Source organism: Eupeodes corollae, chromosome 1, assembly GCF_945859685.1.
Source record: "Eupeodes corollae chromosome 1, idEupCoro1.1, whole genome shotgun sequence".
NCBI lineage: Eukaryota > Metazoa > Arthropoda > Insecta > Diptera > Syrphidae > Eupeodes > Eupeodes corollae.
Genome location: NC_079147.1, coordinates 6,893,418 through 6,918,453, shown reverse-complemented (window position 1 = coordinate 6,918,453; position 25,036 = coordinate 6,893,418). Strand labels below are relative to the sequence as shown.

At 32.5% G+C, this 25,036-nt stretch overlaps 1 protein-coding gene across 7 annotated transcripts in view; it reads right to left on the bottom strand.

Annotated features, from left to right (window-relative positions):
* Positions 1–1,572: 1,572 nt before the first annotated feature.
* Positions 1,573–25,036, bottom strand: part of LOC129953719 (sodium/potassium-transporting ATPase subunit alpha) — a 110,132-nt gene continuing 86,668 nt past the window's right edge. For 6 of the 7 annotated variants that reach the window (XM_056067109.1, XM_056067105.1, XM_056067103.1 and 3 more), the window contains 3 exons: positions 7,812–7,986; positions 7,505–7,737; positions 1,573–2,253 (listed from right to left, as the gene is read on the bottom strand). In XM_056067109.1, coding sequence (XP_055923084.1) covers positions 2,133–2,253; positions 7,505–7,737; positions 7,812–7,986 — 529 coding nt within the window. In that variant the 3' untranslated portion in view covers positions 1,573–2,132. Of the gene's footprint in view, positions 2,254–7,504; positions 7,738–7,811; positions 7,987–16,688; positions 16,784–25,036 lie in introns of all 7 variants that reach the window. The other variant, XM_056067104.1, reaches the window with a different exon arrangement.

The following is a 25,036-nucleotide window of genomic DNA, read 5'->3' as shown; positions in this document are numbered from 1 at the left end:
AAAAACCTTGAAGAAGTTTGTGAGAAGACGTATGGTTCAATTTTAGTCGATATAGTCAGTTTATGTTGCTGTCATTTCTAAAACAGTTTTTGAGTGTCCAAAAATATTTTAAGAGGTAAATAACAACTTTTTAAGTTGTAGGTCTCTAAGAACACTGACATCAATGGATTTTTTGGCTGTGATTCTCAAGTATTTTCTCCAATAATTGGATTTTTTGAAATTGATCAACCACTTGATCCCGCAACACCAAAGATTGAATAGTGCCAAAAACATCTTCATCCACGCAATGTTTTGTAAAGCATTTGCAAATAATATGTGCAGCAATAGTCATAGGGAGAATATCCCATAAAAATCGAAACCAATTGGATAAGTTGCTTGGACTATAACTATGAACACATGAACTCTTAGATTACAATTTAAAAGTGAACTTTTTAAATTGTTTACGCCGATGGATCTTGATCAAGATTTTTCATAAAATCTTAAGTGATGGTAAAACTTCGAAACTTTAAAGTTTCAAACGACATACTCTCAATACAAAATGACACTATGAAGCTTAAAAGCTTTAAAAACAAAACTCTTAACCTCTGTGTCCTTTCGATTAGATTGGATGGCTACACAACTGTTTATGATTCGTCTGAAGATTTACATAATAATTACGACTGGATATGTTAATGAGGCCCAAAATCAATATCAATTTTTACTTTCCAACAGCTAACCATGAGATAGTTACATTATTGCTGAAAGGTGACATCTAAAATGTGTTATACTCATGATTTACATCAACAAAGCTCTAATGACTTGAGAGCGAATAAAGCAACAACTGTGGCATTCTGCGAATGATCGATCAAAAACAATCTTTTTTACACAATGAACAAATAAAAAAATTAAATGTTTAGTTTTTTTTTGTTGTTTTTACCTTATTTTTATTTATTTTTTTATTTAATTCTACAATACATTTACAGCGGAGGGCGAAAGAACAAAAATGTATTCTCTATTAATTTTAAAATACAATTAAAATAATTAATATTAATTATTTTAATTCTCTCTCTCATTTAGATGTTTTGTTTTTGTTTTTAAATAAATTAAAACAAAAGAAATAATATAAAATAATAATTAATAATGCCGTTGCGTAACTTTATAGCATCTGCGTATTGATTTTTGTTTATAATTATAGATAAATACAAAATAAAATAATTAAATCGTTAGCAACAGTATTGAAAATTATAAAATTGAACAAAAATAGATACAAATGGAAATGACATGACGGAGGAGGATTAATACAATGTTATTGAGTTTTGTTTGTTTTTTAATTTTTTATATATTAACAAATCTAATGCGTAGGTATTTAAACAAAACAGAAATTGAATGACAAAACGAAAAATAAAACATTGCATACAAAAATTTTAAAGGAATATCATCATCGTGTGTTAACATCGTAATTATTATAATAATATATCGCTATCAATGAGAAAGAAATAGGTTTAACACTTTTTTTCGATTAATTAATTAATTAAAAAAGAAAAATGCAACTGAAGCCAAATAAAATTGGTGGTGGTTGTGGTGGTAGTGTTATTTTGTTTTTTTCTTTTATGTATTACATATTTTTCGGAACCAAACAAAAGTACAAAATAACGTGTGAACTTGTTGTTCCATTTTTTTCTTATTTTTCATTTTATATAAACAATTATTTATTTTATATTATTTTGTTTTCTTTTTCTTTTTCATTAACTACACTATAATTTTCATTTTTCTGTAATTTTTCTAAAATTATATTCATGCTCTCTTAAAATTTAAAATCGTTTAATGATTTTTTTTATTTATTAATTAAAAGTTGTTGGTTTTTTTTGCACTCTTTAAGCTTGCATTTATCTTCACAAATTATTTTTTTTATTTAGCTTATTTGTTTTTTTGTTGTTTTAAATATTTAAATTTTTACTCACTAAAAATGTATTAATTTTTATTTGTTTTTGTTTTTGTTTTTGCTTATTGTGTGTTTGGGGTTGGTTTATTTTTTGTTTATAATTTATGTTTTTTTTTTTGTATTTTATTTTTCTCTTAAACGTTTAAATAATGATCTTTTTTTGTTTTATTAAATATTTAAAAATAAAAAATAATATAATTTTGTTGTCTGTTTAATAATATGTTTCCTGTTCCAACCAGCCACCTGGGTTGCGACGCAAGTAGAATCGGCGTGTTTCATCATAGATGAAAATGGACAACATGAATGGAATTGCTGGCAACCACCAGACGAATCTGTAAGAAAAAAAAGATAGAAGAAACGTATTGTAGTAAAACCGTTTGTAATAAATTGTTAATACTAGTTGTTAGAACATCAAGTTTTATAGGGCCACATTTATAGTTCTTTGATAAGTTCTGATTTTGTCTTTGCTAAACTAAACTACAGTTTGTGTTATTTATAATTTGTTAAATACTAACGTTAAAAATTCTTATTAATATAATATATACTTGAAATCTAAAAACGTAAACTAGACTGTTTCATTGATTTGCAATTTATACTTTTTATATTATTATTTGGTGAATGAATACAAGAGTGAAATTTATTATAGATTTCAATTAATTGTTTTAAGCGGCAATGTACACCATAGTTTGATCTGCTACAATTTGTATTCAATGGTTTTTGAGTCTTATACTTGAACTACTTAAACTAGCTTAAACTACCAAGAACTGATGGTGATGAAATGTGTCCGTTTATTATTTCAACAATAAAATAAAACTGCAAGTACATCCTATGTTTTGTCAAAGTAGGGAGATTTATTACAGAAAGTCTTTGTGAATAGGGCAGTAATTTATGAATATTATGAAACCACGGAAGGGATCGCAAAAATCTTTCTAAATGGCTCCGAGTCTTGTGACGTGTACGGCGCAGTAAGGTGACTATACTGTACAGGCATATTCTAGGACTGGTCTCACAAATGAAACAAAAAGTAGTTTTAAAACATATGGGTCACTGAAATCACGACCAAATCTCGAAACCCAGAACTTTATTGCTTTTTTAACTATGAAGTTAATATGTTCATTAAATGTTAGTTTAGGATCAAAGACTTAACCCAAGTCAGAAAATACATAAACTCTGCTTAAAGGACAATAATCAAGCATGTAACTAAAAACGATTACAACGATGGTCTTACATTTGTCAACATTTAAAACAAGACGAATATTATTACACTAGAACTTTATTGCTTTTTTAACTATGAAGTTAATATGTTCATTAAATGTTAGTTTAGGATCAAAGACTTAACCCAAGTCAGAAAATACATAAACTCTGCTTAAAGGACAATAATCAAGCATGTAACTAAAAACGATTACAACGATGGTCTTACATTTGTCAACATTTAAAACAAGACGAATATTATTACACTATTCGCTGAATAATATTAAGTTTTCTTGCAAGAGAAGACAGTCAGATGTAGAGTTAATTTGTTTAGGGCAGACGACTTTTGTATAATCGAAACCAAATCATTTATAACAAATAGAATAGGACCAAGGTGACTACCCTGGGGGATACCAGAATTCACAACAAATGAATTCAACACTACAACGACTATCTTGCAAATAAGAGGAGATCCAGTTTGAAATAGTCGTTAAGACCTTTCTGTGATAGTTTTATGACACAATTTGCCAAAGGCCTTGTTGAAATCAGTAAAGATACAATCTACTTGTTCACGTTTTTCATAAACATCTAAACAAAAGGACTTTAAGTGAAACAGATTAGTAACAGTTGAACGCTTTAAAAAAAAACCATGCTGATTACAACAGATAATTGAACTACAGTGAAAAGAAAGGACGCTACATACGATTGACTCAACCAGTTTAGGTATCACAGATAGTGTAGCAATAGGTCGGTAGTTCATTATTTCGTTTTTAGGACGTTTTTTGTGTACTGGTTATATGAAGGAGCTCTTCCAGATAAAAGGAAACAGGGAGTTACTTAAAGACGTGAACACATAACGGGTGGGTAAATACGCACTACATATTTTTAAAATAGATGATGGTACACCGCCCGGGACCAGGACTAAAATATTCGTCAAGTTGTAGGATTGTGTTACTCATAGAAAATGTAAGCCCATTTTTAAAACGACATCCTGGAATCTTAAATAAAATCAATGTTAAATCTGTTTTAAACTCTATAAAACGTCAAAAAAAAGAAAATTACATTGGAAGACATATTATTTGGAAAAATACAAATTTAAATTTCGGTAGACTTAATAATCGATCAAGATTTCGATATTTTCCTGGATTTTGAAATGGTACCAAACGAAAGAAACGAAAACGCTTTAAAGTGGATCACGATTTCTATAAAAGATACTGATTCCTTAAATTTCTAAATATTGAAGATCTAACTTCTGTGAATTTTCAAGTCTTAATAGCGCTAAGATTTCTCGCTTAAATTATTTTACAAAGTGACATAGGATTGTGATTTTTGCTACTGTACGTATCTTTACCAGAATAAGTAAATCACCCCTATTACTGATGTCGTAAACGACAGCAAAATATACGACAAGACACAATCTGCATTCCATAAGGCGTTTTTAACTTTTGTCACTCGTTTTGTTGTCGTGTGTAAACGTCAAGTGTGTTGAACACTTTCATTCAGCATTCTGTAAGACGAAAGGTAAAGACGACAATGAAAAAAAACGACGGTATCTCTCGTTTGAAAATTTGCTCACGACGAAGAAATGGAAGTTCGCAATCCTGTAAGTTTCCTTGTTAAATAATTTATTTTATGGAATTCATTATTACTTTATTTGCGATAAATGAAAACGAAATATTTGTTCCCATTTGCAGTTGAAATTAACAAATCAAAATCAGTTCCAGGCCCTTGTCGAGCTGATGGAGAGCAACGAGCAGTTGGCTAGGGGATTTTTGAAAGGAATGAACAAAACTGACATAAAAAGGAAATGGAATTCCATAGCTGAGCAGCTGAACAGCAAATGTCCTCCAGTAAGAGATGGAGATGGTTGGCAAATGGTTTGAATCGCTTATTTCATTAATGTTTGCTTTACTCAGGTTTGATCCGACTTTAAGTTCAAAGTGAAGAACAAAATAAAAACCAATTCAAAAACTGGAGGAGGTCAGAATCAATTGCAAATTTTTGCTCCGCTAAAGGATGCTGTAGCAAATTTGCTTAAATACAAACAGTGGTTAAACCCAAACGGAAATTCAATTGGTGTATCCCAGCCCAATTTACTTCCAAATACTTTGACGACTACATCCGGACATACATCAACACGAACTCAGGCTACAGATGCAGATGCAGACTACCTTTCCTATTTAGAAGCAGAAGTTTTAAACATGGAAGATGGCTCCGTGGAATGGAGGGTGCAGTTTTGGAGCATCAACAACCGGAACACCAACATGAAACTGAAGAACCTGCTTTCTTTTTATAATTAATTGTACTCTTTCAGAACTTCTCACTCCACCTTCTTCATCATCATCACTATCGCTACTCGTGTTGTAATGCATTTCTACACTTATCATTTTAATTACCTACAATTAAATAAAACTGCATTTGTTAAACATTGAACAATCATTATTCATTTGTATTATGACTTTAATTTAATTTTGATAGATGTTTGTTACTTTTACATCGTTTAAAAATCCGCTACAAATTCGTCGCGTCGAAGAACTTATGAAATGCCACTTAAAAAACGACAAGACAGAGAAAACGAGATTCGTCGAAAAAACGAGACGACTTCGGTAATAGCCATGATTACATTTTTACAACAGGCGACTTTATAGAATTTCTCAAACAAGAGTCACCAGAGCAGTTTCAAGGATTTCAAAACTGGCTCTCCAGCAACCACATTTAATTTATTTCCCTTTAGTAGCCATTTTTTATGGATTAAAGTGACGCAACCATCCGTTGAGAACTAGGGCCTAGGGTGACTCAAAACTCTAAACCATTGCTGTGTGCGCGTAATGTTGTCAGGATGGAGGGGACCTAAAGTGCATATGCCAAATCCGAACGGTTTGTTTGGGAAAGCATTTGTCATGACAAGAATTACTCTTGAATGGAAAAGGTCCCGTCATCAGATGGAATTCATGTTTGTCCACAGACAAGAAATTTGTTACTTACAAATGGATTTCGAGAGGTCGTGTAATCCGGAGAAGTCGTTTATACAAAAATCGAATAAGACACCTAGAATGGACTTTGGAATGAACCACGTATCAAAGCAGAATTCCTTTTGGGATCGAGTTCTATTCACGGAAGAAATTAAATTTAACATCTTTGTCTTAGATGGTCGTCGATTGGTTTAGAGAAAACCAAATACTGCTCTGAATACGAACAAATTAGAATCTACTGTGACGGCAATGTTATGATGTAGAGAAATATATTGAAATCTCAGTTTTCATTGAGTGTATGTATAAATATGAGTATGAACTTGAATATACTCAATGAGAATCTTCTGTCAAGTGCTCAAAAAACTGGGTCTCACGAATAATTTTATATTCCAACAATATAACGACCCCAAGCACACATCGCTTTTAGTTAAAGAATATTTACTATACAATAAAAAAAAAAAAACAAATTTAACACCCTGCCCAGACTCCAGATCTCAACCCAATTGAGCACCTGTGGGATCATTTAGAAATACAAATTCTTCACCATACACAATTAGATAAAGCTGGCCTCAAATCCGTCCTACTTAAGTATAGAAACAAGATTTCTGCGGAAACTAGTGCGTTCAATGAAAAACCTAGTGCAGGAAGTCATAAGGAATAAAGTAGGTCCTACGAGTTAGGTTAGGTTGGAGTGGCTGTCCAGATGTCATTGACGCACGTAGACCTCAAGGGACCATTGTGATACCACCAATAAGGTTACTCATGGGAGAGTAATGAATTTAAACAAACCATTTTGTACTTTTAATAAAGTTAGAGAGACGTTTTGTGTCAATCGTTGCCAGTTCACTGCTGTTATCGAAGAAGGGATTATGAGGTGAACTGTTCCGTCATCTCATTCAGAGATGATCGACAATCGTGGACTACGAGTTACTAGGCTTTGTTATTTTTTTAATTTCGATAAATTGCTTCTTAAAACAATCAATGGTTATGATTTTTCTTTTTTTTTCTTCAAAAATGTTTACCTGCTAATTTCTTCAATTTCTAGTGACTTTCAAAACACTTGTTTTTAAAATATTGTTATAATAAGTATTTTATCTCAGAATCAACAAAAAGAAAGCTGATGTACGGAGAGTTTTTGAACTAGGTGTACCTTAAACCTGTTTCTAACTAAACAGAGCTTCCATCTTCATGAAAAGCAGCTGTGTTCAACATGGATGTTAAATTTAGACTCTAGTTCAATTAGACTCGGGTTTAAAATATGACTATGAATATGCCCCATAGTGTTTTTGATGTACTTGAGCTTGGTTTAGGAGGATTGAAGTTTTCTTTTGACTTGGATTTTCAGGGCACGAGTCTTTTCTTTGATCACAACGATCTCCTACACTCTTTTATTATTTTACATTATATTTTTTGTACTTACTTGAGTGGGTACATACGAAGACCCTTGTCCATGCCAGGACAGTAAGATAGGAATGCAGCTAACAATGTTTCGAAAACTAGACCAAAGTTAAGAGCCCAATTCCTCATGCCTTGATGTACGAGGGAGTTTCGGCGGGTCTTGCAAATAATCAAATCGGCCCATTGTACAACCACAATTGATATGAAGAAGGCGGTATGGCAGGTGAATTCAAGTGTTTTACGATCGCGATAAGTCTAAACAACAATATAAAATTTTTGTTTTATTATTTATTCATACAAACATAATAATATAAAAATTATTTAATTACCCATTCTTGACCATAAGAATCAGTTAGATCGTTAACAGCCTTGGAATCCCACATCTTACGGATGCCAAACAGTTTCATTGGCAAGAAACCGTTCTCAGCCATAATCACAAAGTACACAAAGAATCCAGCAGCTGCCTGAATCATACCGATTTGTCCATATGCCATGGAAATCAATCTGTTTTTTTTTTTATTGTTTAAATTTATTGAAAGAAGAATAGAAAAAAAGAAAATGCATAAGTAAAAATTAAATCAATTCATTTTTGTTTTGTTATTTTGATGAAAAAGGGATCTTTTTAACGAACTAGCGATTGTTTAATGAGACTTTGAAGGATATTTTCTTTTAATGAGAAATTTGAACCCATTTTTGACTGGCGTTTGTTAAGGATTTACGCGTCCAAGGTCTCATTTGACAATCATTTATAAGGAAGAATCTTATACATTATTATTTTTTGTATTGATATTTACACAAAATGTTAGTATTTTAATTTTTAATTATTTTGTTCTTGTTAATTTATTTTTTAGTACACAAAACCATCTAGAGAGACATTTTAATGAAGCAAGTTTTATTTAAAAGCCTGCAAAGCATGATGCGCACGCAATTGCCATATGATTGCATGTTGCTGAATTAATCATACAAACATTAGACATGATGTCACATAAAAGCAAAGCACTTTAGGAGACCAGAAACAGGTAGAAGAAAATACAGCATGCAAATACATTATTTATACATAAAACAAAATAAATAAATATATTAATAAGTGTTTGATAGATGTTTTACAAAGGTTGTGTCTATAGATTTTGGAAGCTCTTGAGTTCAGAGGGTAAATAACGGTGTATCGCTATTGATCAAATAAAGATTAGGAGAACCAAAAATTATGATCAACTAGAAATACTCACCCATATCACGGAATGCATTCATTTTGAATAGTAGAGTTACCTGTATTGTAAAAAAATATCGCTGTACCTTGTAGATAATTTATATTCGATTTCTGAAGTCTGGCTCCAGAGAGAAGATTAAATTAAGAACGTAATGGAAATGGGTTTTTAAGGACGATGATATGGTAAGAGACGATGACGGACGTTGGCAGCTACGTAAAGATCGCAGAAAGACCTCTCAACGCTATTTCAGAAATCTCATACAAATTGTAATGGAATGCTTTGTCATAACATTCTCAAATTAGCCAAGGCAGGACGTATGCAAGGGATTAAACAATAGCTTGTGTACAGCGCCCAATTTTACTGCATATTCTCCTGATACAGATTGTATTGATTCTGGCTAATTGATCTTTAGAACGAAGAACGTCATTTATTTCTCTCGCAATGTTCCTGTGAATTATTGTTCGTTGGAAATTCATTTCCAGTGAGATTCCCGATAAAGGAAACAATTCAGTGAGATAAAAAATTCCAAGGGAGATTACCGATAGGCCTTATTATTAAAGCAAATATTAAAGACTTTTTTTAACCTTCGAAACCAACAGAGGATTTCGACAAGGCGCTGTCTGGCACTGCTGTTAATTCTCCAAATGACATCAGCGAAGAAATCAAACGTAAAATTACCCTTGTTAATCGCTGTTTCTTTGGCCTAAGCAAACAGTTGAGGAATAAGGACATAGAGAGAGATACTGTGCAAAACTCGTATCATCCTAGTCTTGCTGTATGCTCCCAGGCGGATGAAGGATCTCTTGGTATCTTCCAGAGGAAGGTTCTGCGTACGATCTATGGTCCGGTGTGTGTCGACAGGCAAAGTAACATCTGGCTTAGAAGATTAAATAATCAGGAGTACAAAAACTACGTGTTCAACGCTTAAGATGGTTAGGGCTTGTCGAGCGAATGTACATCGAAGCTCCAGCATTCAACGCCAAGCCAGAGGGAACAAGAAGCAGAGGCAGGCCTCATCTCCGGGGGAGTGATCAAGTTGAGGCCCACGCACGTGAACTTGGTATTCAAAACTGGAGGCAGCAAGCTAGAAGTCAAGTAAGCTGGCGAAAGTTATTACTTGAGGCCCAGAAGCACAATGCGCTGCTGTACCGCCAACTAAGTAAAGTAAAGACTTTTTCATCTAATTTTAAAATGCTGAAAATTTAAGGACACGCAGTGTCAGTTTTTGTCGGACAAGTATTAAGGAAGTAGAAGGACAAAAGTAGAGATTATTTCACACGTTTAAGTAAGAATTTGGAATAATATTTCCCACTGGACTGCTGAATATTAAAAAGTTGGAAATGGGCACAACGTCAAAAGTATCCTTTGAAATACCATATTTATGTCAAGAATTTAGTTTCTAGAGAAGCTTGGCTCTCATTAAAATGCGCATGATTTCAGCTTACAAGAAAAGTGTAAAATTATAGGAATTTCGAAACTTTATCAACTGAAAAAATTGCTATAGAAATATTATTTCCGAAATTTCCCATCCGATTTTACTCCTCTTGGCTTTCAAATTACCGAAGGAGGCTGGCTGAAAAGTCAAAAGTTGGTTCATTGTGACATCACAGAGATTTGTGTATTTTTTACTGGTTAAGCTATTTGAAGCTTAGAATAAAGTGTTTAAGACAAAATGTCGGAATTTGTTAGATCACTGAGATCATTATAGTAGAAGTCTCCTAAAAGCCTCTTGGCTTCAAAATTACCCGAGGAGACTGGCTGAAAAGTCAACATACTTGGATTAAAAGCTGGTTCCTTGTGACATTACAGAGATTTATGTATTATTTTCACTGGTTCAGCTATTTGAAGCTTATAATAAAGCCTTTAAGACAAAATGTGGGATTTGTTAGATCACTGTATCATTATAGTAGAAGAGCATCTATATAGAAGGTGGGAAACCAACTCCTCCTCATGATTGATTCATGCATTCTTTAAAAATTATTTTCGGGAACTTTAAGGCGAATTGCCTGCCTAACTTTTAAGCAGTGTTCAGCAATGACACGTGTAAAGGAGCTAAATTATAAAATTGATATTAAGGGAAATGAGTTCTTTTGAGCGCATCAAGCATTGATGAAATTCATTAAGTTGAGAGACCAGTGGTGGTGTTGGTCCATCCGTGACTTGCTTTCTCCGTGAATTCTAGATTTAGCACAAGTTCACATGTAGCTTATATCTGAAAGAAATCCCATTCTAAATATTAAATGTAAGCTAAAGGGAAAGAATGCAAATGGATATTTTAAAAGAGCAAAATCCGTTGCAATTATGGTAGAAAAGAGACGTAGAGAAGGAGTTCAAAATGGTAAATGAAAAAACGAAGTTTGTAATCAATAATTTTGAAGTCGTTTCTTTAAATATATTCCATGGGACTTAAGTAAGGTGGAGCACCAATTGAAGACATCTCACCTTCGCGGCACTTTTCAATATAACATCCTCATTTATTTCTGTGATAGGGTGATACTGTTTCTTTTCACGATTGGCATTATTCACCCTCTGACACAATTTGTACTTACCTTTTTTTGATGTCCTTTTTGTGTCTATTTGGATTCTTAATTCTCAATAATATAAAATAAAGCAAAGGACAGTGTGTTTGTTGTTAGAGGAGGATTTTTAAATTAAAATACAAACAAATAAAGAAGAGAAGAGAAAAAGATTTAGTATCACAAAATCGTACCTTCCATCAAGTTGTTATGTTTACATATTTACTTTTTTTTTTTATTCCAACATCTTCATTTTGAGGAACTTTTATTTTTGTACTATTGCCATTTACAACAAAGTGTAGTCTTGTTCTCTTCAAAGAATATTTAAAATTTCATTCAGTTTGGATATAAAATTTTGGAATAAGGGAAACATTTAATAGGATTCGGACGATGAGAATAGGATGAGTTAATTTTTCTTTTTTTTTAACATTCGTGTCACATGGGAGATAGATAGATAGTATAATTTTAGACAAATAGAAATTTTGCTACCTCCTTTAAGCTGTTTTGAAACATCTATATCATATTTTTATACCAATTATGTATATTTAATTGAAAGATAGAGATACAGAGAGAGGGAAAAAAAGAGTACATTCCGACCATGTGACATTTATTTTGAACTTAAATCTAAATCTAGACAAAATTAAAATAAAAGAACTTCATATAACAACTATACAAAAATAAACTACTCATTCAAGATTGATTATATTTGCAAACAAAACTACCAAAAATTAAAATTGTTTAACTGTTATCAACTAATAAATTTAACAATATTGAAAGCTGTCTGTTTTTGAATGAGTTTTATAGTTGTTAAGTTAAGGTATTGGGTATATATGTAACGTTTACGTATATATTTTGAATATAATTTTCTTCTGTTTCTGTGTGTATGAGAGGTTTTCAGTATATAAATTGTGGGTTTATAGTTTGTTTTTGAATTCAATATCCGCTAATAACGGTTGCGTTTTATTGCTTTTGCTTATACTACTTTTTATATTTTATATACTATGATCTAAGTGTTGTTTTATTTTTAAGCACACTATTTGTTGTTTATTTAACAGAACATTTTTAAAACAAGCAGAACAGCGAGCAATGTTTTAATGTTAATATATTTTTTCGAAATTAACATTAAAGTTACTCTTTTCAAGACAGAACTCTGTAGTCAAGTTAAATAATACATATGTATGTGTGTGTTTCTTTTTCTTCTGTGACATGATGCTGTTAATAATATTAATTCAATGTCTTTTTCTAATTCAATACAAATTAAAATTATTTAACCTTTTGAAAAAAAAAACTTATTTGGTTGTTTTCATTTCATTATTTTTTGGATAAATTATATTTTTGTAATATTAAATATTTAAGACCGTACGGTCATTTTAGGCTTATTTGAATTACAGAATACACTTAATTTAGAGAGGATTAGAGAGCTTAAGAACGTGTGAACAATGTACTTAAATTTTGAACAAAAAGTATCCAAAACTTGTACGTAAGGCTAAAATTATTTGATAAGGGCGATGAAAAGAAGTCTTCACATGGTATCATGGTAAGACATGCAAACAAACGCATTTCCATTTAAGGAATTGAAGATTTTCTGTTAATCTTAAGGGCAATGAACTTACAGTAGAACGGAAAATGCACTACTTCATAGCACAAGACGAACTGACACAAATACTTCGTAAGCTTAACAATACAAAATCAAGGGATTTAGATAACAATACCAACATTGTCTTAAAACATATTCCTATCGAAATCATACTCATGTATTGCGTTATATTCAATAGCTTCTTAAATAACTTCCCGAGTTGCTGGAAAACTTCGAAGGTATTTCCAATAATAAAAAAAAATCTCCTCCTTATATGGGGAAAATTTTTGAAATAGTTATTTATAAGTCCATCCAGTTCGTGAGCGAAGAAATGGAGTTAATACTGCGAAACTAATTTGGGTTTTAGAGAAATCAATCAGCAGTGCACGCAGCAACAGAACTTATTTCAGATGTAAACTTGAATCTGAATGCAAAGAGATGTACAGCTGCTTGCTTAGCAGATATCGAAAAAGCTTTTGACACGGATTGGATAAACAGGGGTGGAATCGGCTAAAGTGATTGTTGACTATCAATTTTTTAATAGTAAAATTGACTATCATTTTCATTCCGTCTGTGTAAGATGTTTCAACTCAATTCAATTCGATTGAACAATTTCAGATTCAAATTGTCAAAATTGGTTGTTGCCTTGGTGAAATTTTAAATTGATTCTTATAAAATATCTAAAAAAATGTTTCAAATTGGCTGATTTTGAATAAAATTCTAACTTTTCTTGCTTTTTTTTCGAATGTCGTAAGCTTTGTAAATCACAGGGATGTGTTTTTTAAAAGAAACAAAGTGAACTAAGAAAATTTTCCAGTCGTTTGTGTTAGCGTCTGGTAGCTCTATTCGAAATAAACAAATTTGTTTGAAAACGACTATCACATTTTTTGTGATAGCGTTTTAGGTATAAATTTGACTATCACCTTATGTAGATCAAATTCGATCATTTTGATTGTCAAATTTCAACAATCACCTTAGCCGATTCCACCGCAGGTTTTTATTTAAACTCAAAAGGTACGAATTTCCACCCCATCTTGTTAAAGTAATTTATAGTGAAACATAAGAAATTTGTTGTAAAGAAGATAAAACACTACAACTAAGGTTTTTAATATCGACATTGGTTCGCCACAGGGCACTGTTTCTACACCTAACTGGTTTGGTTTATATGTTTCTGACGTATTGAAAGAAATCGATGACTCGATAGCGTTTGCGGATGGTATCACTTTGTAAGCAATAGGATCAATAATTGCAGATATTGAAACAGAACTGCAAAGAAAATTGTATAAGCTGGAATCTTTCTGCTCGGAGTCGATGTTTAAAATAATAACCATACTGTTCCGCAGCTCAATAAGACGCGGAATTTCATATTTGATACAAAATTGGAAAAAAACTAAAAATATTAAACCTGGAGGATCATGATCACATAAACATTCAGTTGCAAAAGGCAAAAGCGGCATTTATGTATGTCGCTTAAACGCCTTTTCTTCTCCAGCTTTCAGAGATTGAGATCTTATGTGAAGATTATTTGCTAGCAAGCATTTATACGTTCAATTCTGACTTAAGCGAGAGCAGTATGGTGGAATATTAATCCGTCGTATATGGAAAAGCTTCGCATGTTCGAGAGAAAGTGTCTTAGAGCTTACAAGCAAATGTCCAGAAACTCACATTCTGAATTTTGGCAATACGTTTTCAACAAGAAACTATTGGTTGCTTCCGGTTTGTCCAGAATTGACAACGTCATAACCTTGAGAGGAATCATTTTGAGCGGTCAGCAAAGGTTTTTGAAAACGATCTTGTTTCTGGGTTCTTCTATTTTAAAACCGGATACTCTTCAAAAACACACTTACCGAGGGGATTTAAACCTCCTGAGGTTTTCTCGTTTCTGGATGCACATGGCTATTTATCCGACTCAACTTATCTATTAATGCTATATGGCAAGAAGAATTATGAATTAGTATTAGTTTAAGTAATTCTGAATAAGTAAATAGAAATATGGACCTAAGATACTACGTAAGCATACCACCCTTTGAAGATGAACAAAATTTCGATTTTTATAATCGCGAAATAATGGCTTGACTAGGTCGTTGCAGACACTTAGTCCTTTTCACTATAACGTTCTGTTATATGGTTTTTGACGGTCTAGAAAGCAAGTTAGTTATTTTGAAACGACTATCGATCCTGATTATATTTTTAAAGGTTAAGGATCATATTCCAGGACACATGCTTTCTACATCGTCCCGAATACATGCATGAATCTTTATTACCAATTATTGTCTTCAGGAACCTATTTCAATAACAAATACTCCGTGGGAGTTATTAGCTTAATTTTAAGAGCATGTTTTAAAGTGTTTAACTTAAACTTGATGCTCCATTGAGCTGATCTACCTCAAAATTGTACTCTTTCCAATATACTGGAATTAATTTCATTCTCGTTCGTTCCCCGTGATCCTGGTTTAGAGCTAGATTGTGGAAAGTTTTTTGGGGATGATTTTTATATAGGCACATTTCAAGACAACTTGGATGAAAACATCCGTAATTCTAAACCCGAGGAAAAGTCCAAACATTTCTAGTTTAGGCATTCAGGTTCCACGAGGTCTCCTTGCAAAACGACAAAAGCCTGAAAAACTAACCTTACTTTTTTAACTTTGTCATGCCGATGGGTTATTCGGAATTCGTCCAGTTGTTAAGGCCTTAAATGGAGCATATGTAAAAGTTAAACTGGAAACACGGATTTGTATATGGATAAGCAAACGATCTCTATAAAAGCAAGGAATATGTTAAGACCCGAATAAACCTCATAAATGAGGCTAAAAATTCTATGTTTTGAGTGGAATTCCGATTTCGTTTATAGGAAAGAGCTTGAAATTGGATTTGGACACTTGTGAGAGCTATGGAACTAGATTTGGGAGCATTTTTAAAAGTTGTACTAAGATCTACAACTTCTACTTCTTTCTTTGCATTTTTTGGAAGATTCCAACAAAAATTTGCATTTTGAAGTTATGGAGGGTTATACATGAATGTTTAAATGAATATATACGTTACTTCCTTATCGGCTTCTGGCCTTGACAGTCGTATATTTATATCGAAGAAGCGGAGAACATAAATGCGGTTTTCTTTAAACAATATTTTTCTCACAGTTAAATTTCGACCGCCTTTCATTTTAGACGATATTCTATACAACGTATTTAAAATCAATCGAAATAAATGATAACAAAAAACTTAACATTCACATCTGTAATAGAAGAACGAAAAGAACTATTAATTATCACGTATTCTGTAATTCTAAAGATTTTTAAAAACATATATTTAAAACAACAACCATTTAAGTTCTTTTTTTTTTAATTAATTTAAAAGATTTAATATTTCTATCAAATATTAAATCAAACTACGCCTGCAAAACTAAAAACAAGAAACCAAACAAACGATTCTAGGTTTTGGGTATTTGAAACAAGTGTGTTCTATTTTTGTTTGTTTTAAATTGAAAAAAGGGTGTTTCTCTGTATAGTTATAGGGTATTCTGAATTTGTTACATGTTTTTCAATTTATTTATTCATTTTGTGTGTTTTAAACATTCGATAATGTCAAATAACAACAACGAGACATTATGTGAAAAATAAAATTAGTGTGTGTATAATTATAAACATGTAATAGGTTTCAGTCAATTTAATAAAATGAAGAAAGAAAATTAAAAAATTTCAAATAATTTTTGTTTCAACATCGAATATTGGTTTCAAAAAACGAAAGATTTTAATTGTAATTTGAGGTTTAAAAAAAAAAAAACAAAATTGAACATTAAAATTTTGGAATGAAAATATTATTATTTTGTTTCGTTTTAATGCAATTTTGTTTTAAATAAATTAATTTTCTTTTTATTTTTGAAATCTAATTTTTGTGTTTTTTCCTGACCTGCGATTCACCAAGTTGTCGCGGTATGGATCTCTGGGCTGGCGTTTCATAATGTCACTCTCTGGTGCTTCGTATGCCAATGAAATGGCTGGTACCTTTTCAGAGGATTAATGATGATTAAACAGAGTTACGCTATTTGGTCTAGTATTGAATTTTTGTTTTTGTTTTTTAGTTTTGAATCTTTTGTTTTATTAACAAAAAAAAAAAAACAATGTAACCAAAAAATTAAATAAAATAATAGCTTAGTATATAAACTATAAATATTTTACTGTAAAAGGACAGTTAAGTTATTGTTTTACGCTGTAATATACTTAATATTATATTGGTACTCGTGTTTATATAAGTTTGTTGATTTATAGTGTTGTTAGTATTTTTGTATATATATATTTTGAAATATTTAAATATCATATTCAGTTTAATTCTACATCAACTACTTAAAGAAATATATTCTAAAATTTATTGTAAGCTATTGAATTTTTACTGAAATAGAAAAATATTAAAATATTCTTTTTATAACTAAATGTATGTAAATTTAAAGGTTTATAGTCACAGCTAATGGATGAAGAGTTTTGTAGTATACTTTTTGATTCTTTTGTAAATTGTAGATTATGTTTTTTTTTTATTAAAAAAGAGGTAGGTAGGTCGTGTTCAAGCACATTCATGAGAACAGTTTTGTTTTTAGAATAAGGTCAACTCCTGGCATTCACACGCAGCACTCACTCGCATTTATATAGTTTTAGATTTTTTTTTAAAAAAGAAGATTAAACATACTTTTTTTTGTTATTGATGGACTAAAATTTATGAGAATTCTTTTTAAATGTGTTTGATTTCCCTATGAAAAATGCAAGGTCTTATATAAAGAATACCAAAAAGGAAAAAGAGTTAAACTTAAAACCGAAAAGAATTCACCTGAAGGATTGAAGAGTATACCAAATAAAATTTGAATATAATAAAATGATGAACGATTGATTGAGTTGATACAAAAATGATATATTAATTATGAATGAGGAGTGAACCTTATAATTATTATTATTATTGATATAAATATTAAATATAATACGTGTAGCAATATAATAGGTAGATAGTACATCCATACATATTTTAAGTAAATATTATTTATTACGAAACGTAACCATAAAACAATAGCTACTAACTAAAAAAAGTTAAAAGTTGCTAATTTCAAAATTAATATAGAACAACACGATACGAGTTGTCACGTAATATTTGTGAGATAATTCTTGTGGAAATTAATAGACGCAAGTCGAAGTTGGATTTACGAAGAATGTGTTAAAATTTGAATCAAGAATATGTGAATTGTTTCAATTAGAGATATGATGGAGAGTTGAAGATGCTAGGAACGTTTTACTTTAAAGAATTTCTGAGATGTAAATTTTGTAAGGAAATATTTATTAATTTGTTATATATTCAACACTTTAAGGTTGGTCGAAAGCTGATAGCAAATAAACCGTACCGAAAATTGGAGCACCAGTTGCTAATGCACATGACCGGAGTGAAAATGAAGGCAACCGTTATTTGTTAAACATTTTTTCGATCATCTTGAACCATTATTCGTTTTTGAATGCTGAATAAAATACAAAAAGTGAAATTTGAAGGCGGAAATTCGTATAAAAACAGACTAATTAAATGTATTTTCTAAATAAAGTTGTTTGAATTCATGTAATTTAAAGTGGTAGGAAATGATTTAGCGTGTCTTTAAAATTGATTTTGGAGAATCTCATCATACCGCTTGGACGAAAAGTCTAAAATCACTGCATACAAAGATTGTGACCTTTATGGTTGTGAAATCGCTAGAGAAATATGGTAACTTTTTCAAGTTATGTGAAAGTTTTTTAAAAATTTGCCAACCACGCGTCAAGTTCGAATTGTTGAACAAACCTATGAGTTGCAGAGCGATTAACACAGCTTAATACTTTTAGCAAGGATCGACAACTTCACAATGTATTCAACTGCCTCTAACTCGAAACCAAGCCGCCAACCATTTTGCATTTTGCTAATCTGATATATTTTACTCTAACCAAATTAACTTTGTATAACCACTTTTGCTAACAGGTTATGGGTCCAGGCAACTGGTTTTATTAGTAGTTTTTTGTTTTTCTTGAATGGTTGACGACAGAGTGAGTATTCCGAAATTAAATAGCACAAATTGGCAAATATTCTAAATTCACGTGGAAAGTTTCCTCGCACCAGATGGTATTGAGGGAGATATTCCTGCTTCAGAGGATTTGAGGGAATATGCTTGGAAGACGGGCGATCGAAAGGCGAAAGGAACAATTATTGTATTCTTGGGATATAACCAGCTGTCTTTGGTGAAAAATTGAGTGCATGAGAAGCATTTGTGGGATGCCCTTTGTAACCACCACGAAAGGGTTTCTCGATCGACTCGTGAAGCTCTTCTCAAAAGATTGTGCTATGCTAGGCTGCAAGAGAATGGAAATGTTGAAAAGCATCTTTCAGACATCGAAGAGATGTGTTGGATACGGACACACAAATTTGGTATGACCTGCGCTAAGCCCGCAAAGACGCCAATGGACTCCGGTTACATGAAGATAGGTGATAACATCGCATCATTTTCTGATCCAGAATTGTCTTGTTGGATCCTTACTGTATTTAGCAGTAAATGCCAGGCTGGAAATTGAGTTAGCACTGCTATTTTAGGCAGAAAGTTCAAAAATCCCTTGGAAGCAGATTGGAATATAAACTTAGAATAGGTATGCAAACTTCTTGGATACAGACTGGGCTTGATTATTGATTAAGAAAGCCGAAAGTCAACATGAAAGTTAACATGAAGCCACACTAATGAATGTGGATAAGTGGAAGTTAAACCCGAACGACTGAGTCGAAGATTAAAGCATATTAAAACGAGAGAGCGCCATGTTCGAGATCTATGTCAAAATAATGAAGTTTATCTGCCCTACGGATTCAAAGCTAGCAGATATTTTTTCAAAGCCGCTGGGGCCTGTAAAGCAATTAGGTTTTTGCAAACAGTTAATACATTCAATAAAATATAACTTTTCTAACACGCATGATATCGCATAAAGCCATCAGAAACAAGCTGTGTGCTTCCCAAAGTAAGACCAAACATGACTTGCCTGTTTCAAAAATCCACCTTTAGATGCAGCCCGTAAGTCAGCAGGCTGCAAATGGAAAGACTGAAATAATTGCATTTGTGCCTCGAAGGATAAACTCAGAAATGCATGTTAAGTTATTCGATGAAATTATGGTTGAGATTGCTGAAGAATTAGAACTCACTTTATATTCTAGCAGGATAACGCTCCTATCCAATTTTATCCAATGATTAGAGAAACAAACAACATTTGTCGATTAGCCATTTTGAAGTCCCGATCTAAATCCTATAGAGAATATCTTGGAATACTATAACCGGTCATATTTAGGCAAACGGGCGACATTCAATAATTGAACAATACAACTGCACAGCTGGAACAGCTTGTGGAATCTATGTCAAGTCGAATGATATCGGTCGTAGAAGCCAGTGGTGGCTCTTCAAATTTAATCAATTACAAATTTCTGATCAACCGTTCACTGTTGTTTTTAATAAATACATAAGTGCTTTTATATTATGTTGCATGCAGCAAACATGAAAATGTCTCAAAACCACGCGTTTTTATGGGAATTTCCTCCACTGTAGCGCCAGCTTTGGGGCAAACTACGACGTTTTACACTTTAACAACGTTAAGAAATTGTGAAAACTTATTTCCAAAGTGATTTGGACAAAAAATCAATCTTTCAGACGAAGCACATTCTTGTTTTGGCATTGTCGCATTTTCAGCAAGCCAATGCAGTCACAGAAGGCGACAGTTTATTTAGGATTTTTGAGAGTTTTCATCAATGTTTGGGTACAGAGTAATTTAAACGACTTTTTTTATTTACTAAAATTTAACACATTGATTCGGATGACGTCTGGTTCATGCAATATGATCGCCAACCCTGAATATCGCAATTACAGGGAAAGACAGAGTGTGGTAAGGCAATTCACATTCATGTAGTACGGTTAAATAACAAATATCTCATTTCACAGTTTGACCGAAGTTGGACTCGAGGGTAAATACTGATGGGTATTCCTGGAAGCGTGAATTTTACCGCTGAATTTCTTGGAAGTAGAAATACATTAAGAAATTTCGTTAAAAAAGCTTATGACAAGAAAATTTAAGAGGACGATACCCAGGACGATGTTCAAGCGAATTAAATGATTCAAAAATAATGTTATGTATAAAAAGACATGTACTCCACTTACAATTCAAATTAATACGACTTTAAAGTTTTGAGTCAAAATGGGGTGCCGTTTTTCCTAAACTCCGTTGGTCGGTCGGTTAAAAAAAATGTTTAAATTGGTTGGTTGGACAAATCTCAAGTACAAGGATACAAATAAATGATCAAGCGTCTATTTATTTCCACACATAAAGATTCTACTTTTTTCTTATCAACTTATCATTAACAAAACTTGTTTCATTTGATTTTTGTAACCCATTTAAAAAATAAATAATCTCAATCACTAGCAAAGATTATATTTTATTATCACGTAGAAGAAATATATAAAGAAATTCAGACACACAAAAACGATTTTTGAAAATTAATAGATATTTAAATTAAGATTAAAATTAAATCAAGAGTACCATAGTCGAGCACAAATCCTACAATTTTGTTTGGGACATTCAGAGGATACAATATTTATAGAAAAATTGTTCAGGCATATAAGGATTATGTATAATTATTATCATTTATTTAATTAAAGGAGGAGCATAAGATTAAGTATGGATAAGACCATAATGCAACAATAGTAGCACAGATAATCCCAGTTTTTTTTTCTTCTTGGTTTTTTAAATAAAAGTAGACACTGAACTTACCTTTGGTTTTATTTTTTAAACTAATTAATTTGTTTAAATGTTAATACACACAGGTGCAAATTGTATTTATACATACATTTTTACGTATATGGGTAATTTTGTATTAAATTATTTTACATTAACAAAAAAGAAAAGAAAGAATTATTATTTTATAGTTGCAAGAGAATAAGAAAAATATTTCGTAGAAATAATTTATTAATACAAAAAGAAAATGAAGTGTTTTTTTTCGTTAAGGATTTTATTTTGTTTATTTTAGTTTTAAAAGAAAAATAGAGAAAAAAGAGGTTTTAAAAAAGATGTTTAAAACTAAAAATAAAAAGGAGAGATAAATCGAAATGGTTATAAAGGAGGAGAAGCATTATTAAAATTTTTGTCGTTTTAAAGATGGGAAAAGAAATTTTGCTCATGGTCGAAAATTTTAACATTTTTTCGTCTGGGTATTGCTTTTATTTTTAGGGCGTTTAAGAATTGTTTTTTGAGGAATAGAAAGCAATTAAATAACAATAAAATAGTATAAAGTAAGTAAGTCAACAATTTGAGTGATGTGGTTTAAAGTTAAACGACTAAAGTTGTTAAAAGATTCAATCTCAAAAACAAGTTTACACATTTTAAAAATAATAAGAAATGCACAAGTTCAATAGTAGTGTAATAAGATAAACCCCAAAGCATAATTAGCTTGATTGAAAGAAAATCTTGAAAAAATTGTAGAAATTTACTTCAAAAGAATTAATCTGTTCGCGAAGTTCATATAGGACTTCGTTCGAAGAACTGTGCTAAACGATGAAGCCCATTTCTGGTTAAGCCACTATCAAATCACCACAATATCCATTTGAATTGACATTTTAGTGGGGCCGACAAGCTGCGGTTCTAGCGGATAGTGAGCGCAGTCGAGTAATGGTAGCTGAATTTAATAAACCATTAGGTTCCAACAAGACGGCACAACTTGTCATACAGCGTGCTTAGCCATCAATTTATGGTTAATTAAATTATTATTATTTACAGAAAATGTTATGTTGTATGTGGCCCTTTGCCGTGCGACGAAACACCATCAATTTTTATCGAGCTATGTTGTCACTGTGCGATGTTCGTAACGAAAGAAAGGCTGATGCAGGTAGTGACCAACACTTGCTACTGGGTTTGCTTCGCTTACGAACAGCTGTTGTACAGCGTCGCTCAAGGGTTATAGCAAGAAGACCAAGATTCAACACAAGCGTTTTAAATGACCCTAATGTACGTCGTAATTTCTTCACCACAATCGGCGACAAAATGCTGGCTTATCGGTAGATGCTTTGAGGGGCCAAATTAAGAGCGCTTACATGGAAGCTGGAACTGAAAATATACCCAGACAGACAAGAGCTAGAGATTCCTGGATACCCCAAGACACCTTGGACAAAATCACATATCGAAGAACTCTTAAATCATTGTCGGACACCGTAGTAGCACTAATAATAACCATTCCGTATTAGATTTGAACGGCAGCCTTTTAGTGACAATAAAGGATCAGCTACAAAGATAGAAGGAGCACTTTTGTGCGCTGCTAAATGATGACCACAATGCAGAATTGAATCCACAATTGAAAAACATGCGCAGATCTTCAAGGGGTATTGATACCAATCCCCTAACAAGTGCATAGATAAGTAATGCGATAGATCTTCTAAAGAAAAACAAAGCAGCTGGACTTGATGGTATTCTCGCAGAATTCCTAAAAGTAGACCCTGAGGCAGCTTCCCGTATTTTGCTAAAACTTATGCACGCTGTCTTGGTGAGTGAAACTTACTCAAGGGACTGGAAGGATGGAGTTATTGTAAAGTTACCAAAGAAAGGAAACCTCAAAACCTGTAATAACTGGCGCGGTATCACAGTTCTATTCTCGAGTAAGGATTAAGTCCAGCATCGAGTCTACCCTCAATAGGCATCAAGCGGGGGTTCGCAGTGGCCAATCGTGCGTCGACCACATCAACACCTTGTGAATCATACTCGAACAATTATCTGAGTATCGATCCCCGCTGTCCCTATTGTTTGTAGATTTTGAGAAGGCGTTTGATCGGGTCAATCGTGAATGCATCTGGAGTACGCTTATTGCGCGAGAAATCCCTGAGAAAATTGTCGCTCTTATTAAAGAATCGTACAACAACGCAAGGTGTCTTCTGTTGCACAATGGACAGCTTTCCAACTCCTTTGATGTGCGTCAAGGAGATGTCTTGTCACCAATTCTGTTTTTGCTTGCGATTGAAGATGTGATGACTGCCACGGTGGGTACAAATGAAAGACACGGTATCCAATGGAGTCTGTTTGACAAGCTTAGCCACATAGATTATGCTGACGATATATATCTCATGGTAAACAACACGGCAGGCTTAAATCAGATGCGTCATTCAGTGCAATTGAATGGACAGGTGGCTGGCTTAAGGATTAACAAAAATAATGACCACGGGCCAAAGCACACAAGTTATTCTAAGGCAGGGGACCATAGAGGAGGTCGAGCAGTTTAATTATCTGGGAAGTTTTATAGCTCTCGATGGCGGAACGGACCTGGATGTTAACAGTAGAATAAACAAGGCCCGTAGTGTATTTGGAATCATTTCTCCTGTGTGGAACTCTAGCAAAATATCGCTACGCACCAAGTTGAAATCCAACGTCAAATCAGAGCTGTTATATGCTTCCGAAACATGGAAATGCTCTGCCAACATCTCTAGCAGACTACAAGCTTTCGTTAACCGTTGTCTGCGCTCTATTCTGAAGTTTCGGTGGCCGCAAACCATTTCTAACGTTGAGCTGTGGAATAGGACCGGACAGAAAAAAATGGACGTAGACATCATGCAATGGAAATGGAGTTTGTAGGCCATACACTAAGAAAACCGCAATATAGATAGTGTAATAGATGCGTTGGAAGACCAAAGACAACTTGGAGGCCATCAGTTTTAAAGGAGGCTCGGTCTCAAGGTATTCAATCGTGGCCACAGCTGAGGTCAGTTGCGGTGAATCGATATAGGTGGAAGGATCTTGTTGAAGAATGGCCAGCTGAAGCATATTCTAATTAGAGCGAGGTATTTTTTACAACTAAGATCTTTCTTAAAAGGGTTTTATATCTACTTTTAAACCACTCACTCATTATAGTCAATCTTTAAACAAAAATAAAATAACTTCCAAATGCTTTCTTCTGAATATTAAGATTTAAATAAATATCAAAGCTAGGCTCACATAAAACTAAATCAATGATAATAGTAAAGTAGTTTTAGGCAATAGAAAAATAACTCTAAAAAAAAACTAAAATCAAACAAATAAAACTTTACTTAAGGCAAACTAGGGCTAGATATAACATGAGAGGAAACATTATACAGACTCCATTATATTTATATATCTTTTAAGACACCAAACATCACACAATCTCATTATATTATAAATCTTTTAATTCTTATAAAACACTGTAAGCTACAGTAAACAAAAATAAAAGAAAAATCAAAT